Below are 22,001 nucleotides of genomic sequence, written 5' to 3'. Positions count from 1 at the left end.
TCTCTCACGCTGTCTTCATAGGAGAGGTGCTCCAGCCCTCTGATCATCTTCGTCATCCTCCTCTGGAAAGGCTTTCAGGCATCGGGCCAGGTTCGGAGGCACCAAAACAAACCCTGTCACAGCCACAAGCCCACACCTTCGGGAATAACCGCAGCTCCCGACCGACTAAACCCATCCTCCTCCTCCTCATGCTTCACGATAGCCTCCTCCCCACACTCGGGGGGCACCAGGGCAAGGAAACACTGCGGGCGGCTCCCCATGGCCCTCCTTTCGCTTCCCCTCCTCTGGGCCCGGCCGTGCCCCAGCACCCGCTCCCCCCCTCGGGAGGAGGCGGCTGGCTGCGGGCCAGCGGCTCCCAGGGTATTAATAGGCAGCCCGCAGGGAGCAGCCGGGCGTGCGGGGCGGAGGCTGCGGACTCGGCCCGGCACAGGACGGCGGGGGAGAGCGGCCACGACGGGGAGGTGTCTCCCCTCCCGCCCGTACTCGGCTCCCATCGCGAAGGCGAGAGATGGAGGGTAAACGCTGCTGGGGATGGAGCGCTTCTTCCCTCCCCCCCGCTCCAGAGAGGCTGCGGCCGCCGGGGCTGCGATCTCTGGGCCGGGCGGAGGGGTAGGGGCAGCCGGGGGGGAGGGAGCCTCGTTCGCCTCCCGCTTCGAGCTTTTAACACCTTCCCTCTGCCGGCCGTCGGATAGCGGGGGATACCGCAGCCTTCCCCGCCGCGACTATCAGCGAGCCCGGGGTGGAGGGGGACATCGGGGCTGAGGAGGGAGGAAGGGTCAGTTCGCTGCCAAGGTGAGGGAGGAGCGGAGCTGCCTCCTGGAGGGGCTGCACGGATCCGTCTGTAATCTCCTCCCGTTAAAGTGCAGCTGTGATGTAGCCAGAACGGTTTAGTAAGGTAGAGGGTTTGAGATAATTCTTATAGCAGCACCGCAGAATAGTGTTTTTGTTGTAAAAAACGATCTTTAAAGAGTGGTGCCTTTTATGTTAATTTGCTTCTTATGGCATCAGGAAAAAAAAAAAAGTATGGCAATACAGTAATTTGCTTTGGAGCAAAAGGTCTCGGGAAGAGAGAAGTTAATCTTGCTTAATAAATGTATTGTCAAGTCAACTTGTTTACCTGCATTAACAGCAAGGCTTTGCATCACTGTGTAATGAAAAAGAAAAAATTGACCGTATGTTTCTGAAAATTGAGAACGTGGGAGATATATGGCTAATGCAATAATGAGACTCCTGTAGAAGCCTGGAAAATCAGAAGAGACTGAATTGTGGTATTCTTAGGCTTTAGGTATGCCATTATTTGCAAGGTTAAAAATCAAGGAATTCCTTGATTTTGTGGGTGGAAAATGCTGAGTCGGCGAAGAGTGTTTGCAGGTGGTAGACTTCCTTCCTACAAGATCAATATTCTTAATAAGAGGCTCTCCACTTATCCTAAATTGGGAATATCTTACAAAAGAACAGGAAAAAGGCTTGGGATCTAGTAGGTTTCTTTTATTTTTATTCTAAGCATGGATGAGACACTAGAAACTTTTTTACTTATATGTTAAGAAAGTCTCCTAGCTGGTTGTCTCCAAAGGTTCCGTCTCCTGCATTCATGGGTGAGCTAAGTCATTAGCACTCTTTTTGGTGGAATATATATATATATATAAAATAATACATTTAAAATTGAGAGAATGTAAGACTGCAAGAAGCTTAATAGTTAAGGACAATGATTACATTTTCTTAATTTGCTGTAAATGGAATGGGCTTTGTAAACTTATAGTAGAACTCTGGTATACAGTAGGTACATTCTAGGAATGCACAGTAGCTTAAGTGTACTGTACAAGCATCACCAACAGTGCTGATAATGGTAGCAGTGGTAGCAGTTTTAGAGTTTGTTCCCTTTGGATGCAGCTTGTTTTAATACACTCTGCCAGGACAACCCAAAGACAAGCTGCTAGTGGCCACTGATATTCTGATGTTCCATTCAGCTCAAATGTTGCCCAAAGTAGCCTACTGAAAGTTTCATTTCTCTCCGAACTCCTTGGCTTTCATTGGTAAGACAGAATGAGTCTGGTGGTAATATGATCCCCATCCTTGTTCCTGTGGGTTTATCAGTCCGTCTTCCTTCCTCATCGGTACTATCTATAACTTCTGCCTACTTTCCTTTCATCAGAAATTTTTTTGTCTCTCTCTCCCCTCCTCTTTCCTCTACCTTTGGTGGCTTGCTGTGTTTTGTGTGAACTTCACATCTGTGGGAATGTGAAAGAAGTTGGGCTGCACTGTAGCCTTTGCTGGGGATGTTGATTGTGGCCTGATTGTGGATTTAAGTGATTTGAGATCTGGGGAAAGATTTGCTCATTATGCAGAGCCATTGGTGAAATGTGGTGCATGTTTTTTAAAGGTAGTAGGGTCTTTGCTGCCTCCTGAAAGTTTTTGGTGGGGTGTTTTTTTGTTCTGGATTTTTTTGGATGTGTGTTTTTTGTTCTTTTTTTTTTTTTTTTTTTTTTTTTTTTTTTTTTTTTTTTTAAAAGCCAGATCTTTCTAGGCTGGTATACGCAGGCTTTCTCCTCTCAGTACCAACTTTATGTGATCATAGCCGGGTTTTGTTAAGGTTATATGGGAAAGCATGTAGGACACAGACTGGAGGACACTTGTCTGTGGTAGCCATGGCTTCATATTTCCTTTGCACAGCTGGAGCAGCTGGCAAAGTGGGCAGCATTGCAGTGGTGACTTGGATATGTTTCCCAGTGCACAGAGTTATCCTTGTAATGGCTGCTGTGGCTGTGAACACAGTGGGAGCACTCTTGGGTGGTGACATTGATTTTTAAAAACCATTAATGTATCTGAAAGTGAGTGCTTGTGGGATTCATCTTGCTTATTGCTAATTGGGCATAATTTCTCTTGGATATTATCAGCATTGTCCACAAGGGCAGCCTTTTTGACTGCATGGAGATGGGAAAGAGGATTCTCTAGGCTCTGCCTCCACTAATACAAAAGGCAGCAAAATCCCCGTGGGTGAGTGGGGACCAAATTGCAGAAATGGGCTTCTACTGCATATATGCTTCAGTTATTTGGCCACAGCGTAGCTTTCCAAGGTTGTTTTTACAGGGAGAAAGCCTGGAGAATTCTATATTTGAATAAAAATATTAGGTGAGATGTTCCCTTGTAGAGCATAAAGACTGGGTCTGTTAAGCAGAGTCTCTAGCAAGTTGTTTCTAGCTCATCAAGTACAACAAGTAAGAGTTGGAGGTGGAAACCATAAGAGGAATGGAGCAGCCAGCATTTATGCAATATGCTGCTTTTTAATGCCTGAATTGATGCCTGCCCAGTGGGTATATGTTAAGTTTGGGGCATTACGTGGTTTGTGTCTGCCAGCAGACCAGGGACATGACTAAGTGAACATTTATTTCATGTAAGATGTAGGCTGTGTTGGTATCTCAAACAAATGTAACGTGAAACATGGTAAAACATGCTGGAAGTTAGGGTTACTTTAAGGCTCTGGTAATGTGACACTTGGGTTAGTATTCTGGTTGGAGCAGAGGGATAGGTTCTCTTCTGTGTCTTTGATAGGATAAAAAAGATATTAAGATCTTACTTCATCACAGGAAGGGAAACATTAGGTTTGCAAGAAATTAAGCTTGCATCAAATAAAGCCATTCTGTGTTGAGTGCATTCATTGTACTTTAAGATGAATAAAAATTTTCTTGGCAGTTAATGAACATTTAGTGAAGAAGCTTAATTTGACATTTGAGACATTCAATAAATAATTTTTCTATCTTGATTAAGGCATCTTTTAAGCTGTCACTTATACAACTAAGAATTGCCTCTTTTTAATGCACTGGGAGATCTTGTTGCATACTGATTCAGCTGTTATTGCCTATTAAACAGTTTAGATTTCATGTGCCTTAGTTTCCCTGCCCTTGATTATTTTAAGCAGCCTGATTCTACAAAGGCCATTTGCATTTCAATAAGCATTTATTACATATTCAAGACACAAGAAATGGACCCATTGGAATATATGCCTTTGTATTTCTCTGACATTCTTCCTCCTTTTTTAAAGGCAGTTTAAATGGTTGTTGTTTTGTGGTGTGTCAGTGGAAGTTGTTTCTGTTGATTATTGTTAGGGCTGGACTGAGGGTAATAAAAAGTGACCTGGTTCAAATGTATGTATGTCCATCTCTATTGCTGTTTCCTGAGTAAATGTTGATTTTTATTTTTTTTTAATGAAAAAATTGGCAAGTTTCAGCAAATAGAAAGGTATTTTAAAAGAAAAAAATCACTGGAAAAAAGGTTTTTCTGTTCCATAAATATCATGGGGAAAGTGGGTCTTAGTGACCAAGGTCTTCTGTCAGCAAAGTAGCAATAACTCTACAGAATAGCTGGGTAGATCTAGATAATTTGGAAGAGCTTTTGTCTCTAAAGCTTACGTGTCTCTGCCCTTTATCATGTCTCACCTTATGTAAACTGAAAAGCTTCATAAATATGATCTTATCCATTGGCAAATGTCAGGGTTTCAACAAGAAAGGTTGTCTCATAAGCAGCTTGGCATCCCTCTGGTAGTTACACTGCAAGACAGTCTGTGTCTCATTGAGCTGCTTAAACTCGTTTTTCTGCAGCAGACCTACTCTATCAGGGCTTGCTGACCTCCCCTTTTGGGGCAATATGTCATGTTTGAAAACTGTTAGACTTGCCTGAAGGAGAAAGACCAAGCAAGAAATGCTGCTGGTATTTGGTTGCAGTGCTGATGCTGGTCTTAACTGACTGAGTTGACATGGTCAAAAACAAAACCCAAAACAACCCACAAGCCAATGAAAAGAAGTTATATGGCCTTCCTTAGATTAAAAAATGGAAAACTGGGATCATAGATGCAGTCAGACTTCAGGTAGCGTGAGGACTCGGGGTCTCTTTCAGCTGCTTTGCAGAGGCAGGGATCACGCAGTCTCCTTGGTGAGAGGTTCATGCATGGTCAGATCTGTGCTTCTAGCAGGCATCATCCAGGCTGTTGGTCTTGAAACGGGCTGCCAGTGTCTTCTGCTGGCACTTGCCACTGTGTATTGTCACCCAGAAGCTTGGTCTCTTGTATTTCAGAAGTAGTTTCCCCAAACCACAAAGGAAAAGCTGAGCAGACGTGATCTGAAGTGATATATTCAGAGCTCTGCTGAGTGTCTCAGCTGTGTGACCGGTCTCTGCTGATCTGGCTAACAACATTATAATGGTCTGTGCAAGAAAACTTGCTCTGTTTTGAAAGTGGATTAACTACTTTGCTGTACATAATTTGCTAATAAAATATGAATATCTACATAGCTCAGTGGACCTAGTGGGCTGGAATGTTACATCTGGATGTGCTGTGCACCAGCTTCCCTCTGTTAGTGACTAGCAAATGTTCATGATGTTGAGAGGAAGTGAGAGGAAATAAAAGTTGTTTTGACTAATTTGAACACAGAGGTAAAACTTCCTAAAATGTAATGTAGAATTTCCATCTATTTTTACATTTTAACTTGCATTGAATCCCAGAAAATTACTGAGTTTTAGTAAAATAATGTTTTTTTGTTGATTTTTTGAAAGAGCAGCGTTAAAAATTGTTTTTTTACATTATGACTAGAAAACAGTTCTTGCATGAAATTACAGGCTGTCAGAGAGTCTTTTAAATCAAGTTGCAGGACTTCCATTTGGAAAAAAGGCCTCAGCTGTATTTTCACTTCATTTTTTTGTAAATGGGAAGCAGTGAATTCTATGTGGGTCACACATCTATTTGTCACTGTCTGATCTCAGCCTCCTGTAGTTGTTAACTTTACTATCCCATGCACAGTACCCGCGATTGACTTGGAAGTTGCAAATTTATTAACTTTTCCCTTAGAAAAAGGAATGTTCATTAAATGTTCATTACCAACATGCAACTTCTAATTAAAGTAAAAGCCATTTTGTTTCTCAGGTGCTCCCTGCACTGTTGGCAGGTGTCAAAAATTGGAACATGTGAGGTAAGAGAATCTCATTGGGGTCAGGGAGTTGGTGTTTCCATTCCATGGTTGGTATCCGCCGTTTCTCAGTTTCTCATCAAAGTGAATTCCAATTCTCCACAGCTTTTCATCCTAATTGGAAATGTTACAGCAGGAATCATTTTTGCAGTTACTTGGGTAGGGCACTGAGAAGTCATTATTAAATACTAATATCAATTTCTAAGGTTTGTCTGAATAAAATTTCCCGATTCTTGTTTATTAGCTCTTGTCTGCTTCTTTAATTATTATTTTATTAGCATATCCTGCCTAGTACTGGCAAGTTCTTGTCAGGCAGTGAATGGGCACAATATCTGATGAGCATTCAGCTAATAACAGTGTCCCCTCAGGGCTCTGAAAACACCTCTGAAAGCAGAACCTCTCCTAGCTTGGACCTTGCATCCCCTGTCAGATGGTCCTCCCTGGGGCTCATCTGCAGTTTTCTCTCTCTCTCCTCCCAACCTTTCCTTTCAGAATAGGAATTTCAGGTGTGGGGTGGAGAATAGGACCAGTTTGTACTGTTGCCCTTTGGCGTTAGCAATGTGCTCAGTGAGTCTATTGAGGAGCCTTTGAGCCTGGACACAAGCACGTTTGTTTTCCTGCTCTGTAAAGGTCATTTTTGTGTTTTTACAGAGTTCCTGTGAGCAGGGAGCTGTTGAAGACTGTCTGAAGGGAAGCACCCAACTTGTTCCCTGTCCACAGGCCTGGTCCATAAACCTGAAAAACAGGAACATGTAGTATAGGGGCAATTGAATGAGCTCTGACATACTGAAGTCTACTTTGGTTTTCATATGGATGGCTTTGCCAGAACACCAAGTCAACTTATATACTGGTTTCTAAGAAATCTGAATCTGCTTTACTTGGCAATGGGTCTGGGGAGTCAGTTTACTGAGAAGTGATATATTTTGCCTTTAGAACTGGAGTGGCTTTATTGCAGTCATGGTCATACAGAAAGCAGTGATTAAAGAAACAAAAATGTCTTTGAAGATAACATATACCAAGAGACTCAAATAGCTGCGTAGTGTGGGACAGGTTTGTGTTTTAATACCTTGATACACAATATGGCACCACAGCAATCCATTAAATGTGGTGGTGTGAAGTCTTGACACTGAAGTTTGTTTTCTTTTGCTCAACACACTGAAAACAAATCCCAAAGTCTCCTGCAAGAATGATGGCTAGATCATACAGGATGAGAAATTTAAAAGCCATTTCTGATGAATGTTTGCAATTATTATTGCAGTTGTTGCAGAGCAGGAATGCTCTTTGGTCAAAGCCAGCCTTCTGCATCCACTTGACTACTCCGTGGTGTGGACTGGTCACTGTAGATTGAATAGGATTTGGCTCTGGCATTCAAGTACAAGCTACTCTTGCACAACCACCTCCTTCTGTTTCTGCTTTTTCTCTGTGAGCAGTAAATCCTTCTGGGCATTTTGTTCTATTCTCCCAAATGTTGTCGGAAAGTGCCAAGTACAAGGCTCTAGTTTCTTTTTGTAGTGCAGGAATTTAGCAGTGAAAGTTTCTGTCTGCTTATGGAAACACAGATGCAGCTTTTAAAAATACTTGGTAGTGCAAATGTTTATTTTTCTGTATGTTATTTTAGCTCGAATTAATTTGTTTCCTGCTGGGAAAGTAATAATGATCATAAAAATGAAATGCTAGTTGGAAATGCTTAGGCTTCTCTAACAGAATATTTAGTTTATGATGAAATGTCAGAATTTTGGGCTTGATTCTGCTGCTGCTGAAGCCAGTGGCTAAATAGCCAGTTACCTTCAGTGTTGTCAGGATCAAGTCTTCTCTTTTGCAGAAAGATATCTTGAACAGTCAATAATCCTTAATCTCTGATGTAAAGCACTTGCATTTGGGAAAGTTTTAGTACTGTTTCAAGCCTGGAGCCTTTTGGCTGAAATTGCATTTGATATACTTTCTAGAAGACTGCTTCCAGAAGGCTGCTTAACAGTCTGCTTCTGTATTCTTAAACAGAAAAGAATATATTCATTGCAGCCACATCTCTACTCTGTTTGCCTGTCATGTTTGAAAACAAAATAAGTATACATGACAAGATGCTGTTTCTATGAAGTAGTATCCATATGGAACACATTGCCTTGGTGCAATCAGATGTGTTAGAGACAGGTATGTAAAATGCCCAAAACTCATAGAAAATAATGTTTCAAGCATTTGAAGTATGACTGATTATTTTTTATTTCTATTTTTATTTTTTTAAAGTGACAGCATGGATTGTCAGCTCATAACAGTAGTGTGTGTGTTTCTTAGCATGAATGCTGAGCTCCGAGAAGGTGTTAAAAGCATGATATTTAACTTGGGTACTGTGACAAAAAGTGAAATTTGAATCTTTCTGGAGTTTCACCCACTTAAAATACAATAAATTGGTCATAGGGTCTTGTTGTAAAATACACTAAAAAGAAAAACAATGCTATGGAAATTCAGACATTAATAATCTGCTTAGTTTTCCTCAAGATTTTTGCTGAAGCCATGAGGAAACAAATTTATTTTTCAGTAAGAGCTTGGTTTTTATCATAAGATCTCCAAAACTCAGACAGTTTTAAGTAGCAGATTCAGTGTAAGAGCATTTGGATTAAAATAGTGAGGGATGGGAATAGTGTATATAACCAACAGTGGCTTACAAAACCTGGAGACATTTACCTCAGAAAAGATCTGTGTTTGGGTTTTGATTTAGCTGCTGATGGTGAAATAGTTGTTCATATTAAATTCCATCTTATTGTCCATCTTATTCCATCCATTGTCTTACAGTATACGTTCCAGGGCAGATTTTGCTCACCAAATTCAGATTGAAGTGGTAAGTGATAACAAATTATTGCTGAGAAAGTAGTAGATAATTGCAAGGTGTGTCATTTCATGAAATATAGCATGGACTAAGTCCTTAACTCTGCTGGAGCCTTACACAGGTAAATTGCTGTTCAAGTGAAGGCTCTTTTCCCTCCCTTTCTTCTGACTCCTTTTTTTTTTTTCCTTTTTGTTTCACAGACTGTGCCTGAGGCCAAACACAGTTGCTTTGGAACTAGGGGCTATCACTCATTTTCCAGAGGATCTTCCTCTGGCTCCACAGAATCCTAGGGAGGCTTTAAAACTCTGTTGACGGTAGCAGACCTGCTAACAAATAGCTGCTATTAGACCCATCACCCAAAACCCTTAGGACCTGGTTGAAAAAGTAATGTAAAAGTTCTGCTTTTGCTTTTCACAGAATTTCTGAGAGGGATAATTGTAAAGTCATGGAAGTATCTTATCTCTGTGCAAAAGTATCTGAACTAGCTAGGGTTGATGGAGTTACCAGCAGAAAGCTTTTTCACAGCTCTAGTTCGGTCAAAGATCTGAGAGGTGGAACAAAAAAAAAAAACCAAACCAAACCAAAAAAACCTAAACAAACAAAAAAGCCCCCCAAAAAACCCAACAAAAAACCCACACAAAAACACCCCTGCCCTAAAACCGGGGTGTGAGGAGTGTGTAGTGGGTTCTCTTGTTCTGTCCTCTCTTTTTCCTGTAACTGAAAGTATAAATATCTGTGTATCTGTAGTCTGTGACGTACTGCTAGAGAAGTCTTTTCAAATCCTTTCTTTTTTTTTTTTTTTTATTTTTACATAGAATCAAACCACCTTTCACATACATGGGGATGGCAAGGCTGAGATTTTTTTCTGTTAAGGCAGCTATTTATGAATCAAATAACTAACTCACAATCCCAAACCAGTCTTTGTTCCATCCACCCAAAGACCTGGTGCCTTCCAATTCCTGGTTAGCACCTGGGGTTTCAATCCTTGCAAAGTTGACTTAGAGGCTTCTCTCTGAAAAGAAAAACTACTAAGACTTACTGAAAGCTGCAATTTCTGTACAGTGCCTCTGCTGTGGTGTGCTGGGAAGTGTGATGAGAAGGGGCATTTGTGATGTCTGGGATTTGCTTGCTTTGCCTGTTGAAGGTGATATAGTTCTTACCTGCTAGTTCTGTATCTGTCCCACAAGAATATTGATACCTCTCCAGTAATAAAGTGCTGAAGGTTATTCTGTTCAATGGAATTTAGTATGCTGCCCCTTTGGATTAAAAACAGAATTAATTTCAGAAATGCAGAGGGTCTGGGCCTCATTTTTGCCGTCAGTGCTGTGGGAAGCCTGAGGTTCTAACTCATATTAGAATTTGATCATGGTTGTCACATTTCTCATGAGGATTGAAAGTGAGCTGAATAGCTTATCTAGTCATCAGTAAATAAAGCTCATGGGATTGACAAGGTTTCTTTCAATCAATGGACCTTGAAGTCATCCACCTTTCCAGGCTGCTCTGCTGTTCTTCTATACTCTCCTGTGTATGAGGAACTGTAATTATAATAAACATGATGAATGTGTCAGACTGTGGTGTCTGGCAGTATTCTGGAAATTCAGTTGTTTGTTTAGACCTGTGAAAAAGCTCCCTTTCTTGTGCACTTCATAACTGGAGCAAAAGGTAAAGCAGAAGATAAAGTTGTTGTGAGGACAGGACTTTTTCCTTTGTGCATTTTTTACCCTTCCACCTTCCTCACTGCAAATGATGACTCTTCAAGCCAGTGCTGCCTGTCTTCATAGATATTACAGTTCCTAGGGCAAGATCAGGGGGGCAGGTGCTGTCTGTAACCCAGATAATTTGGATGTGGTAGTTAGTGCTTCTCCTTTCAGCACTATACTGTTTCAAATGTCTGTTCCCTTGATATCTCCAAATGTCTCACTTTCGTCTTTATCCTCACCTTGATTAAAACCAGAGTCCTGATCTTGCCATATGAAATCAATCCATGAAATAGATCCGTGGTTGTTGCCATTGGTCAGTGTCTTATAAGCATCTTGGATGTGCTTGCAGAAGTAATGTAAGAGAGGAGGTAGCAATGTGCTATGGAGCCCCTTAGAAGAGCACATCTTGTGGATAAAGGTGAGGGAGAGGAAAGACATTGTTGGAGAAGTGAATAAACAAGATGGTCTGCATAGCAAATTATTTTACCATGTGACTAAGGGTACTTAATAGAGTAAGTGTAGAAAGGAGAGAAGGACAGGTATGTGATATTGGCAGTTACTTCAAAAGATTTTATCTTTCATGGAGCATTGGTCGATGAAACACTTTGCAAAGAAGACTCAGCTGGTGGGAAGGGACAGCATAAAGATAAAGGAAATGAAGGAAAGTATTTCATGAGTAAAGGGAGCAGGAGGGATTATATCTAGAGGGAAACATTTTCAGCCGAAAAAATGCTTATTATCTTGCACTTTATTTCTGTTTATCCAGGTGTATCGTGTTCTAGGCCAGAATTATATTTTTCTGTGTGTTGGAGGTGCATTGCATGCTTTTGTATGCTACAGAAAGCAGTGGATATCACACAGTAGCCTGTTATTGCCTACATAACAATCTAGGGTTGCTGGGGTTTTGTGTCTGTAAAGATTCTTTCACCAAAATCCATGAATTTTGTACATTTTAGAGGTCCATATGTTTTTTTTTTTTTCTTAAGCTGATTAAATCTTGTCCAGACCTTGTTCTAATAGTAAGTTGTTTATCTTACAGTTGATATTTGCAAACAGGATATGCTCCAGAAGAAGAAGAATGCTGTTTTGGTGGATGGGGTCATCCTAAATGGTCCAATAATGGACTCAAAGGAAGGAGAGAAGTTTGTGGAAGAGGCTTGCAAAATTATAATGGAAGAAGTCATCCAGAAAGCTGATGATGTAACAGAAAAGGTAAAGCCATAGAATGTTGTTGAGGATTTGTAACAAAGATAATGAAAAGTAAAACAATTTTTTTCTAAGCTGTATTTTATTGCACTTTAAGTATCCTTAAAATTGCTTCTAGCCTGTGCCTGGCTCTGAAATAAAAAGGCAGCCTTCCAAATTAAGAAGGCCCATACTATAAAAGTTTTCAATAACAAAATTAGCATACGTATTTGCCAGAAAATAATGAGTTTTTTCATCTCAGAGTACAATGGTCACTTTCTTTGAGATTACAAACGGGTGCAGTGTTTTTGTTGTTTGGAGTGGGGACAGTTATTTCTTTTCTCCTCAGTGGCACTGCTATTGGAGGAGGAGGAACAATGCCTGTGGTACTATGATGAAAAAGCAGTTAGGAGACTGCTATGGGTTTTGCAGAATCCTTACTGTGGGGAAAGAGCAAATGAAACATGCTTCCTTTTGGGTATACGCTGGTTATTTCCACCCCTTGGCAGAAAGGCATGTGAAAATGCTGTGATAACAAATCTTCAGCTAAGCAGAGAATTTGACCTGCAGGTCTCCTGCATTTCAGCCTTGCAGCATTCCACAAGGTGATTTTTTTATGGTCAGGAAATGCCTGAGACACAGTAAAAACAAGATCTTGGGAGACTGGTTTACCAGAGATATTTTTTTGTCTCATGGTGCACTGATATGGGCAGTGTTGTCAAACCAGTGCTAAATATGTTCCTTACTCTGTACCTTTATAGGATTTTCTTCTTTGCTAACCTGTTTGCTCCTGGTGTCTCCCCTTTCCCCATGACTAGGTTTGTGAGTGGCAAGCCCCCGAAACACTGAAGCAGATTCTTGACCTGGAAATGAGGGACACTGGAGAATCTCATCAGAAACTCTTGCAACTCTGCCGAGATGTTATCCAATACAGTGTCAAAACCAGTAGGAATGAGATTTCTAATGAAGTTATTTTGTATGCTAACCTTGGAAGATGGGATAGTGGTTACATAGTTCTGTCACCTTTCGGGAAACCAGGGGTGTGAATGTTTTCTGCCTGCCTGTAGAAATATGGAAACATTCGGCTGTCTTTTTGCTTTGTTCACTGGATGCTGGTCACCATGGGTTTGATTAAATTGTATAATCATTGCAAGCTAATGAAAAGCTGGTTTCTGTAATGCCACTGACTAGATTCTGTCATTTTGAAATCTTTTGAAAGTCACCTAGACAGCTACAATACTACAGTCCAGCTAAGCAGACAGGAGAAGGGAGAAGGGCTTCTGTGTGTGATGTTCTACTGTCTGAATCGTTCTGAGTGGAATTGCAGTCCCTGTCCTTATGCAAACCATATTATCCCCCATGTAGAGTTGCTCTTTTTGAGCAATACTCTTACAGGGTGTTAATTTGCTGATAGGCAGTAATTCCTGTTCCAGACACCATGAGAAGAGAGCCTGCAGTGTTTCAGAGAGTAGTACAGCACATCTCTGCAGGATTAGCTCTCTGTGGCTAACCTTTCTGCAGCATGTGTACTACAATTCAATCTTAGCAAAAAAGAGATGAACAACATCTGCTCAGGAAATAGGGCTGTGGATCAGTAGCAGAGGATTTCAGATGAGGCATAGCTTAGGCTGTGTTTTAAAAAGTGGGAAGGATATTTGATATATTTAGTTGTGCATTTCCAGGGCGTGTTCCCTGCTACAGTCACTAATGTAAAATAATTGTGAGAATTGCATTGAGAATTAAAATAAAACCATAAAATTATTTTGAGAATTAACCCATGCCTTTGAAACTGATAGAAAAGTAGCAATAATCATTTATAGGAGAATGTACTAATCTGTGGATATAATTACTGAGTTACTGGAAGGTGTTCTGTTTATTTTACTTTGAAAATTGCTTTCAGAATTTCATTTGCTACGCTATGTCATATTAGAAAGGATATTGTATATTAAAAATGTTTTTCAAATAGTCTTTAATCTAAGTATAAACATTTATTGAATCCCCAAATTTAATATAAATTGAGCCATACAGTTTTCCTGTATTTGCATGCAAAAGTAGTATGCTGTGGATTAAAATTTGGGTGGTGATTCCCACTGCTGAACTGATTTGTTTTTATAGTCACTAGCAGCATAGAATTTTCTCATAATTAGTTATCTCTTGGTGCTTCAAAGCAGGTAAACAAATTCTCTGAACCTGTCATTTTAAGTCTGCACCAAGATTTTCCAAGCTGTTTCTGTGCCTCACTCCATCAATATTGAGATTTTGGGAGTACAGGTACAGCTGCCTGAGACTGACAAGTTCCTGTGTTCCTGGCCTCTCAAGACCACTGTTAAAATCCACTGTGTACACTCAGTTGTCAGTCCCTTTTTTTTATTTGTAAAACTTGTGAACGACCCACATTCATTCTGTGCACCACTTACATCTCTCAAACCTTGTTTTGGGACCTGAAAGTGCTTATTAAATTTGCTTTGAAAAAGGATTGTCTAACCTAAGAAAAAAACAGTAAGTTTGGGAAATTCTGAGACAATGCTGGAGTGAATTGTGGTTTGCAGTGATCACAGTTCAGCTGTAAGGGCCTGTTATATATTCTCCTTTCATGTATACTCTGTGACTGCTTGCTTTTCATCTGTATTTTCAGGTCATCCAAGATTTTTCAATCAGCTCTATGCTGGAATAGATTATTACTCATTGGTAGCTCGGTTCATTACAGAAGCATTGAACCCAAGTGTGTAAGTGTAGTTCTTTGTCCTCTTGATGACGAATTAGCATGTGTTTTGGAATAACAACTTTTTTTTCTTTGTTTTTTGCATTCCTCACCCTCCCTTCCACGGCCTTCTGATCTTTGTTTTCAGTGTTAGAGAGGAGGTGGGGACTGTGCAAGAATTTGGGAGAGAAAACAGTCTGCACTGCCTGAATAGTTCACCAGAAAGTTGGCTAAGCTGATAAGACCTTTTTTATAGTTTGTGAGGTGGAGCTTAAAAAGAAAGATCTTTGTTTTTCAACACTTTAAAACCCAGTTTGAGTGCTTTTTTTTGTTTGTTTGGGTTTTTGTTTGTTTTTGGGTTTTTTGTGGTTTTTTTTTTGTTTGTTTTGTTTTGTTTTTACAGAGTACACAAAAAGGGTTTAATTAGACTTACATGGTTTCTGGTGTTCTTTGAAGTGTTCTTCACAGAGTTGAATGCAAATGGTTACCTGGCTACTGTTTACTTGCAAATATAAAGCCGAAACAAACAATAATCTTTGCTTGCAATAGATGATTGTAGCTGAAATTTGAGTGTGTGACCTACATTTAAAGGTAACTGATGTATTACTCTGAGAGTGGAAGTGTCAGTGTGATGCAGTCAGGGACGAGGATTTCATTGTGGTTTTAGTTCATGGTTTTACTGCTGATGGTAGTCAGCATCTGAGAGATTAAAGGAAAGTGCAAGAAACTAGGCAAAGGTTTTAGCAATATTCTGCAGTATGAGTTCTTTTGTGTTAATACCAATTCTGTTGCTTTCATCTTTGTTCAGATACACATATGAAGTATCTCCTGTGTTTCTGTTGGTGGAAGAAGCAGTCATCAAAAAAATGATTGAGTTCATAGGCTGGGAAGAAGGTGATGGCATATTTAATCCAGGTAGGAACAGCTCAGGTTTCAAGCTGAGCCATTATAAATCAACCAAAACAATGATTCTGTGAACATTTGATACATAAAGGGTATTAAAAAATACATCAAAGAATCCAGTGATGTGCACACACAACTATTTCATCTGGGCTCATTATGTGCTTCTAGCAGTAATTCTGTGAATCTGATCAGCAGATGAATGAAAAGAATTCTACTTTAAATATAAATATGTGGAAATTCTGACCTTATTAACAATAATACCAACAGCCTCATTGGATTGAGTCAAATTGGTTGGCAGGGAGCCAATTTATCAGCTAGAAACCAGCCAGTGAGGGCACTGATGTGTGTATCCTGCCTATCAACTGTGAGAGCCAGAGTTTATCTTAGTGAGAGAGTCATGAGCTTAAGTCCTTTGACTTTTGGTAATTTTTGGAAATGTTATGGTAAGGCAAATCAAACAAATATTTCTTAATCTTTTTGATAAGCCACAGTTTTCCGATGTTCTGTAAAGCAACATTACAGCCCACTGTGTGGAAGTAATGAAGCATAAAAATATCAGTCCAGAGATTATTCAGATAACAAGTTAGATGTGAAACATTTCTGTCTAAATTGTTGTAAGAAAAGAAACTGAATGTGGAATGTCTCTTCTTGCAAAACCAAAACAAAGTCATGCAACTAGTAGAAAGATAAATAACATGAAATTCCCTAAATAGATAAAAGAATTATTACAGATATTAATCATAGAATGGTAGGGGTTGGAAGGGGGACCTGTGGAGATATAGAGTCCCATCCCCTTTCCAAAGCAGGATCACATAGAAATGCATCTAGATGAGGCTTGAAAGTCTCTAGAGGAGACTCCACAACCTCTGGGCAGCCTGTTCCAGTGCTCCATCACCCTTATAGTTAAGAAGATTTTCCTCATGATGAGGTGGAATCTGTGTTCCAGTTTGTGTCCATTGCCCCTCATCCTGTCACAAGACACCACTGAAAAGAGATGCCCCTTCTTCTTTACACCCACCCTTCAGATATTTGTAAACATTTATAAGATCCTCTCCAAGTCTTTTCTTCAGGCTAAACAGTCCCAGGTCTCTCAGCTTCTCCTTTTAAGACAGATCTTCCAGTCCCCTGATCATCCTTGTAGTCCACTGTTGGACTCTCTCTAGCACATTCCTGACCTTCTCGAACTGGGGAGCTCAGAACAGGACACAATACTCCAGATGTGGTCTCACTAGGGCAGAGTACGGGGGGAGAAAAACCTCCCTAGACCTTCTGGATAGTCTTCTTACTGCACCCTAAGATACTATTGGCTTTCTTGGCCACGAGGGCACATTGCTGTCCCATGGACAGCTTAGTGTCTGCCAGGACTCCAAAGTCTTTCTCCATGGAGCTGCTTCCCAGCAGGTCAACCCCTAATCTGTATTGGTGCATGGTGTTATTCCTGCCTAAATGCAGGACTCTGCTTATTCTTCTTTAACCTCATCAGGTTCCCCTTTGCCCAGCAATCCAATCCATCCAGATCTTGCTAAATGGCCACACAGCCTTCCAGTGCATCAGCCAATTCTCCCAGTTTCATACCATCAGCAAACTTGCTGAAGATACATGCCATCCCCTCATCCAGGTCATTGATGAAGATATCAAATAAAACTGGATCCAGTCCTGACTGATAAAACCACATCAGATTTAATGTATATTTTCAGTAGAATCCTTGCCTTTACTGCAGAATTGCTTAATTAAACATAGAGATAATATAAAAAGATAAATTTTATCTATTTGTTCTAGTTTTTATGTAAAGCTCTTTCTTACTACTTAGCTCTGTTAAGTGAATAAGCCCTATCCAGATCTTACCTTGCAGATCTTCCAGTTTTATTAACTTTTTTTTTCCCCTTTAGTGGATTTTTTTCTCCCCATGACACTCTATAAACCCCCTCTAAGCTGACCATGGTGTGTGCAGCTGACTGGCACTGCTTCAGTGGCAATGGGTAGGAGTTGCTCCAGGGTGTTCTTTGTTGAGAAGGCTCTGTTTGGACACAGATCTTACTGATCAGCAAATATCCTCATAGTGTGTTTAAGGTAGCTCTTTTTTCATGCATGCTGCAGGGCCCAAAATTCCTTTTATGTCTGTACACTTTTGAGGAGTAAATAAACTATGGTGCATGTATCTCAAGGCTAATCCTACATCCCTCTGATAGGTCAAGCACTCAGACACAGGACAGGTGGTAAGATTGTGGCTAGTGTGATATTTGTATCTCTTCTTCTACAGGTGGCTCAGTTTCAAATATGTATGCTATGAACTTGGCAAGATACAGATTTTGTCCAGAGATAAAGGAAAAAGGGCTTTCGGGTTTGCCAAGGCTTGTCCTGTTTGCTTCAGAAGAGGTAAAACCAACACAAGAAAAGCTTTTTTTGAGCTTTATTTTTCAATGGCTGTAAAATAATGTTGTTCGCATATCTGCTGAAGCACTGGTACAATATATTTGTCATCAATGTGTGATGTGGAATATTGGAGCTAAGTAGAGAAGTCTGATGATAAATTTCCCTGCAGAAGCTTCCTTGCAGAACACACACACAGATGTTCTTGCTCTTGGAAATTTCTGATCTAAGAATAAGCAGGGCAAACCTGTAGCAGAATGTATGTGGGATATTGTGGAGGTCTGCATAATTTAATTTCCCACAGCATCAAGTCTAGCAGGAATCATAGGTAGGTTTGGGATATTCAAGTTTTTTTCCTGCAGGTTTGATTTGTCCTAACCTGAACCAGTGAGACTGCTCTCTGCAGCTGCCCCTCTGCCCTATGTCTGAAGAGAAACTGGTTGTGGTACAGACTGGAAAAACCACTGTAAAGTGTAGTGGAACAAAGCAATCAGACGCCTCTGATTACCGAGAAGTGGGTGTGAGCCGGTATCAAATCCACCTGTGCCCAATCAGGGCAGGCCCCCTATTGAGCATGTGCAAGACCAGGGGGCCAATAAAAGGTGAGGCTCACACCCACCGAGTAGCTCACTCTTGGGCTAGTCACAAGAGAGGCTGGTAGCTCATTGAGCCACGGTCCGATCTTGCTAGTTCCACTATGTGAGTGATAGACTTAGAGCACAACTCTCAAGTCTATACTGCTACACCTACTCAGACCTTGAGGCACCGATCCCTGAAGAAAGATTCGTCTGGCTACAGTAAAGCATTTTGGAAAACCCTGTTGGATCTTTAGAAAACTCTGGTTTATGTTCTTGAAAATATCTAGCTAGTGTTAAGGTTTCTGAATAGTATCTGTATGAACTGACTGTGGAAAATCCATACATTTATTATGAAGCTAATTTTTAGAGGCTTTTTTTCCCCTCTCATTTGTCCCTCCACTTTTACAAGTTTATAATTTGATTAGTACAGAGTTGTTATTAATTCTAACTCCCCTGTATAAAGGTTCCAGTGGAAGTGAGAAGGTTGTTGTAGCAGGGAGTATATAGTTACTAAAATAATTTCAGCTATTAAATTTATGCTCCAAACACCTTGAGGTGTAAATAGGTGAGAGGCTTATTTTGAAGAGGCCCGAGGGATGAAGTCAATGCACAGGTTATCCAAGACAGCACATATATTTTGTAATCCAAATGTCCTAAATAAAGGGATTTTTTTCCCAGGCACAATATTGTTATTTATTTATCTACTTATTTATTTATTTTTTCTTTCTGAAAAGTGTGTATATGAAATGACATGTCAGTTCATATTTAATCCATCATGTTACCTCTTGAAAAGAGCTAGGGAGGAAAAAATGAGGTTGAAACATGTTTCTTTAATGCTTTTCAGAAGAATGGCATAGGCTTTTTACCATGAAGTTGCAGGATTTCAGTAAGCAGCACACTCTCTTACTCCAAAACCAACAAGCATTTAATCCAATAACAAGATAAAATTTTGGACTTGTAGAATGAATTTATTTTGGTATCTTTGCTTCACCAGAAAGACCAAACCCATAGAACATAAGACTGACCAGGTAAAAAAAATAGTAAATTATTTATAAGGCAATGTTCTTGACCTCTAATACTTTGCTTAAGTATTGTCTTCTGTCCTCAGTAATCACGTGCTGTGAAACTGCTGGTTTTGGTACCTAGGTATTGGGATGTGCATATTCATGTATCCTTTCTTTTGATCCACCTGTACTGAGTACAAATTACATTACCTTTTTTGATGTTTATTTAGTTCAAATATGTCATATTATTGAGAATAAATTTAATAAATGGCCAACACTGAAAATAAGTATATAAATGCCTACACTTAATTTTTTTATTGTTTGTTTTATATTTTGAGCCTCTTTATATGTCCTGGAGGACACAGAGTTTTGTACTGGTCAGACAAATTATTTAAAAAATGACCTTAGAGAATTAAGAACTTGAAGTGAGTCAGGCAGGCAGTATTGGCATGGAGAAGCCAATCAACTGATTGTATTGATATTGAGTCAAAAAAATACGGCTGCTGAGGCACTTGTGTTGTTTTAGGGCTTGGCTTCAATGCTGTGTTCAAATGTAATTATTTTTGCCTTGAGTTGCCAAGTTCCAAATTTTCAGCCTGGCACTTGGCATTCTGTAAGAGTTGCCTTGTTCTGGAGCAGGGCAATACATAGACTTGCCTCAGTGATTACAGAATCACCGAATCAGAGCATAATTTGAGTTGGAAGGGACTGCTACAGGTCATCCAGTCCAATCCCCCTGCAGTAAGCAGGGACACCCTCAGCTAGATCAGGTTGCTCAGAACATCATCAAGACTCACCTTGAATTATCTCCAGGGACAAGTCCTCAACTACCTCCCTGTGCAACCTGTTCCATTTTTCCATTACCCTGATGGTAAAGAATTTTTTTTCCTAACATCCAATGTGATCTAGGGATTGGTATTTTTTTGTCTTTTCTTGGGTAACATGAAGGTGTATGTTCAGTGCATGGTGTACCCAAGGTCCTCTGTTTGGCCTTCAGGAACAAACAGGCTCTTTGTTCTTGCAAGTGGAATGATTAGCTACTTAAAATTATGGTGATACACAATGAACACTGTGCTAAGCCTATTCTGTAGTTCTCTTGCTAAAGCATTAGAATGATCCCTCTCAAGACAGAAGCAGTAGCAGAGAAATTCTTGTATCCCACTTTCTTGAGGCTCTGTAGGAGCTGAATGAGATTGTAGCTACAGATTTCAGCCCAACTGAGACCCCTTTGAACTTTATTCTGCCCCATGAATGTATTGGTAGAAATATGAAAGGTAGACATCTGCCAAATTTGAGGTAACTGAGGGTAGAAGAGGATGTGTAAACAGTTGAAATGTGGATGCTGATACGAGCAGTTTCTTAGGATGCAATGAAACTAAATTCCTCCCCAGTGCAACTTGATCATGAATGTAATAAAATGAGAGAACACAACATTAACTCACCATGTCTCCCCAAGTTGAAATGGCAACAGACAAAAATAAGTAATAAAACAGTCTTATGATAATGCAATTGCCTTCTGCAATTATGTTTCTAGGAAACTTTTCAAAATCAAGAAAATACAGATTTATCTTCTGTTTTAATGAGCAAGGGGGAAAGTGCCTTGTCTTTGCATGTTATTGGTAACAAAAACTGTGTCTAGCTATGGTTAAAATAGTAGAGCAGCACATCTTAAATGCTTTGTTTCAATTTGGTCTTGTGCTCAAAGGCATTAATTTCTTACTACAAATCGATTTAATAAAGTGTCTAAGCAAACAAAACTGCAAAAGACAGCAAGAGTAATCTGAACTCACAGTATTTAAAATTATTATTGCATATACAATCTAGCTACAAATAATAGCATTTATTTAGATATTTCTTTTTAAATTTTTTTTATGGGAACTATGAAAAAGAGAATTAGTCTACACTTGTGACTGGAACTGCAAAATTTTCTCTGGTGTATTTTTTTCTTAAAATGACAGGGTGTAATATAGCATAATGGCTTCCAGTAATGATTAGGGGGTGAGAGGGGAGAAGAAATTATGGTTTTAATCAGTATAACTGAAAGAATACTTTTTTTCTTAAAAGAAAGCATATTCCAAATCTATGTAGGAGTATGTCTTGTTTCTTTTTTGTCCTGCCGAAGACCTGACAAAATTTTCCAAGAGACACAGAAGTACTTGTGAAAGCAAGAAATAATATATCTTGCAGCCTGTTTTGTTTTGGTGTTCCCTTTGTTCTTCTTTTTTCCTGTGCATTTTGGTGTAATCTGTCAGGTGCTCAAGCCTCTTTTATCTTTCTCCCCTTCTCTCATACCATTTTTTATATAAAATACATGTCTGAGTGATTGCCTGTTTAGTAGTATACTGAATTTGCAGGTCTAGTGCTTTCTTGATTTGGACCAATCTGATTTTTCCTGGTGATTCATAACTTTTATTTGAACCTAATGGACAGAAATCAGTGATGGAGGCAACTTGTATTTGAACTGATTCACTAATCAGCTGAAACCAACTCCAAACTTCTACTGAACAACACACAACCACACTACAATAATTATTAACGTTATTGATGCAATTTGATGTAATATGAGACTAATTATCCACCTATGTATGCCATTATTCTTGTAACAGTCTAAACGAATGAGCCTTAAAGGCTTTGTGGATGTGTCATGTTAGAAAATTAAGCTTTCTTACAACTACGTGATAGTGTCTTTGTATGCCTTTATACAAGAAGTGGGTGATGGTGGGGGAAGCCTTTTTGTCAAAAAGCAAAAGAGCCCTTTGAGATGATCCATCTCATCAAAATAAAC

At 39.8% G+C, this 22,001-nt stretch overlaps 1 protein-coding gene across 1 annotated transcript in view; it reads left to right on the top strand.

Moving 5' to 3' along the window:
• Positions 1–397: 397 nt before the first annotated feature.
• The window catches only part of GADL1 (glutamate decarboxylase like 1), an 85,372-nt gene continuing 63,768 nt past the window's right edge, over positions 398–22,001 (top strand). Inside the window, exons 1-6 of the mRNA XM_030446095.1 lie at positions 398–515; positions 11,515–11,687; positions 12,479–12,605; positions 14,296–14,386; positions 15,170–15,276; positions 17,525–17,640. Of these exons, the coding sequence (XP_030301955.1) occupies positions 509–515; positions 11,515–11,687; positions 12,479–12,605; positions 14,296–14,386; positions 15,170–15,276; positions 17,525–17,640 (621 nt within the window). The 5' untranslated portion in view covers positions 398–508. The remainder of the gene's footprint in view (positions 516–11,514; positions 11,688–12,478; positions 12,606–14,295; positions 14,387–15,169; positions 15,277–17,524; positions 17,641–22,001) is intronic.

Source organism: Calypte anna, chromosome 2 (genome assembly GCF_003957555.1).
Source record: "Calypte anna isolate BGI_N300 chromosome 2, bCalAnn1_v1.p, whole genome shotgun sequence".
NCBI lineage: Eukaryota > Metazoa > Chordata > Aves > Apodiformes > Trochilidae > Calypte > Calypte anna.
This window is presented reverse-complemented; position numbering and strand designations above follow the sequence as displayed.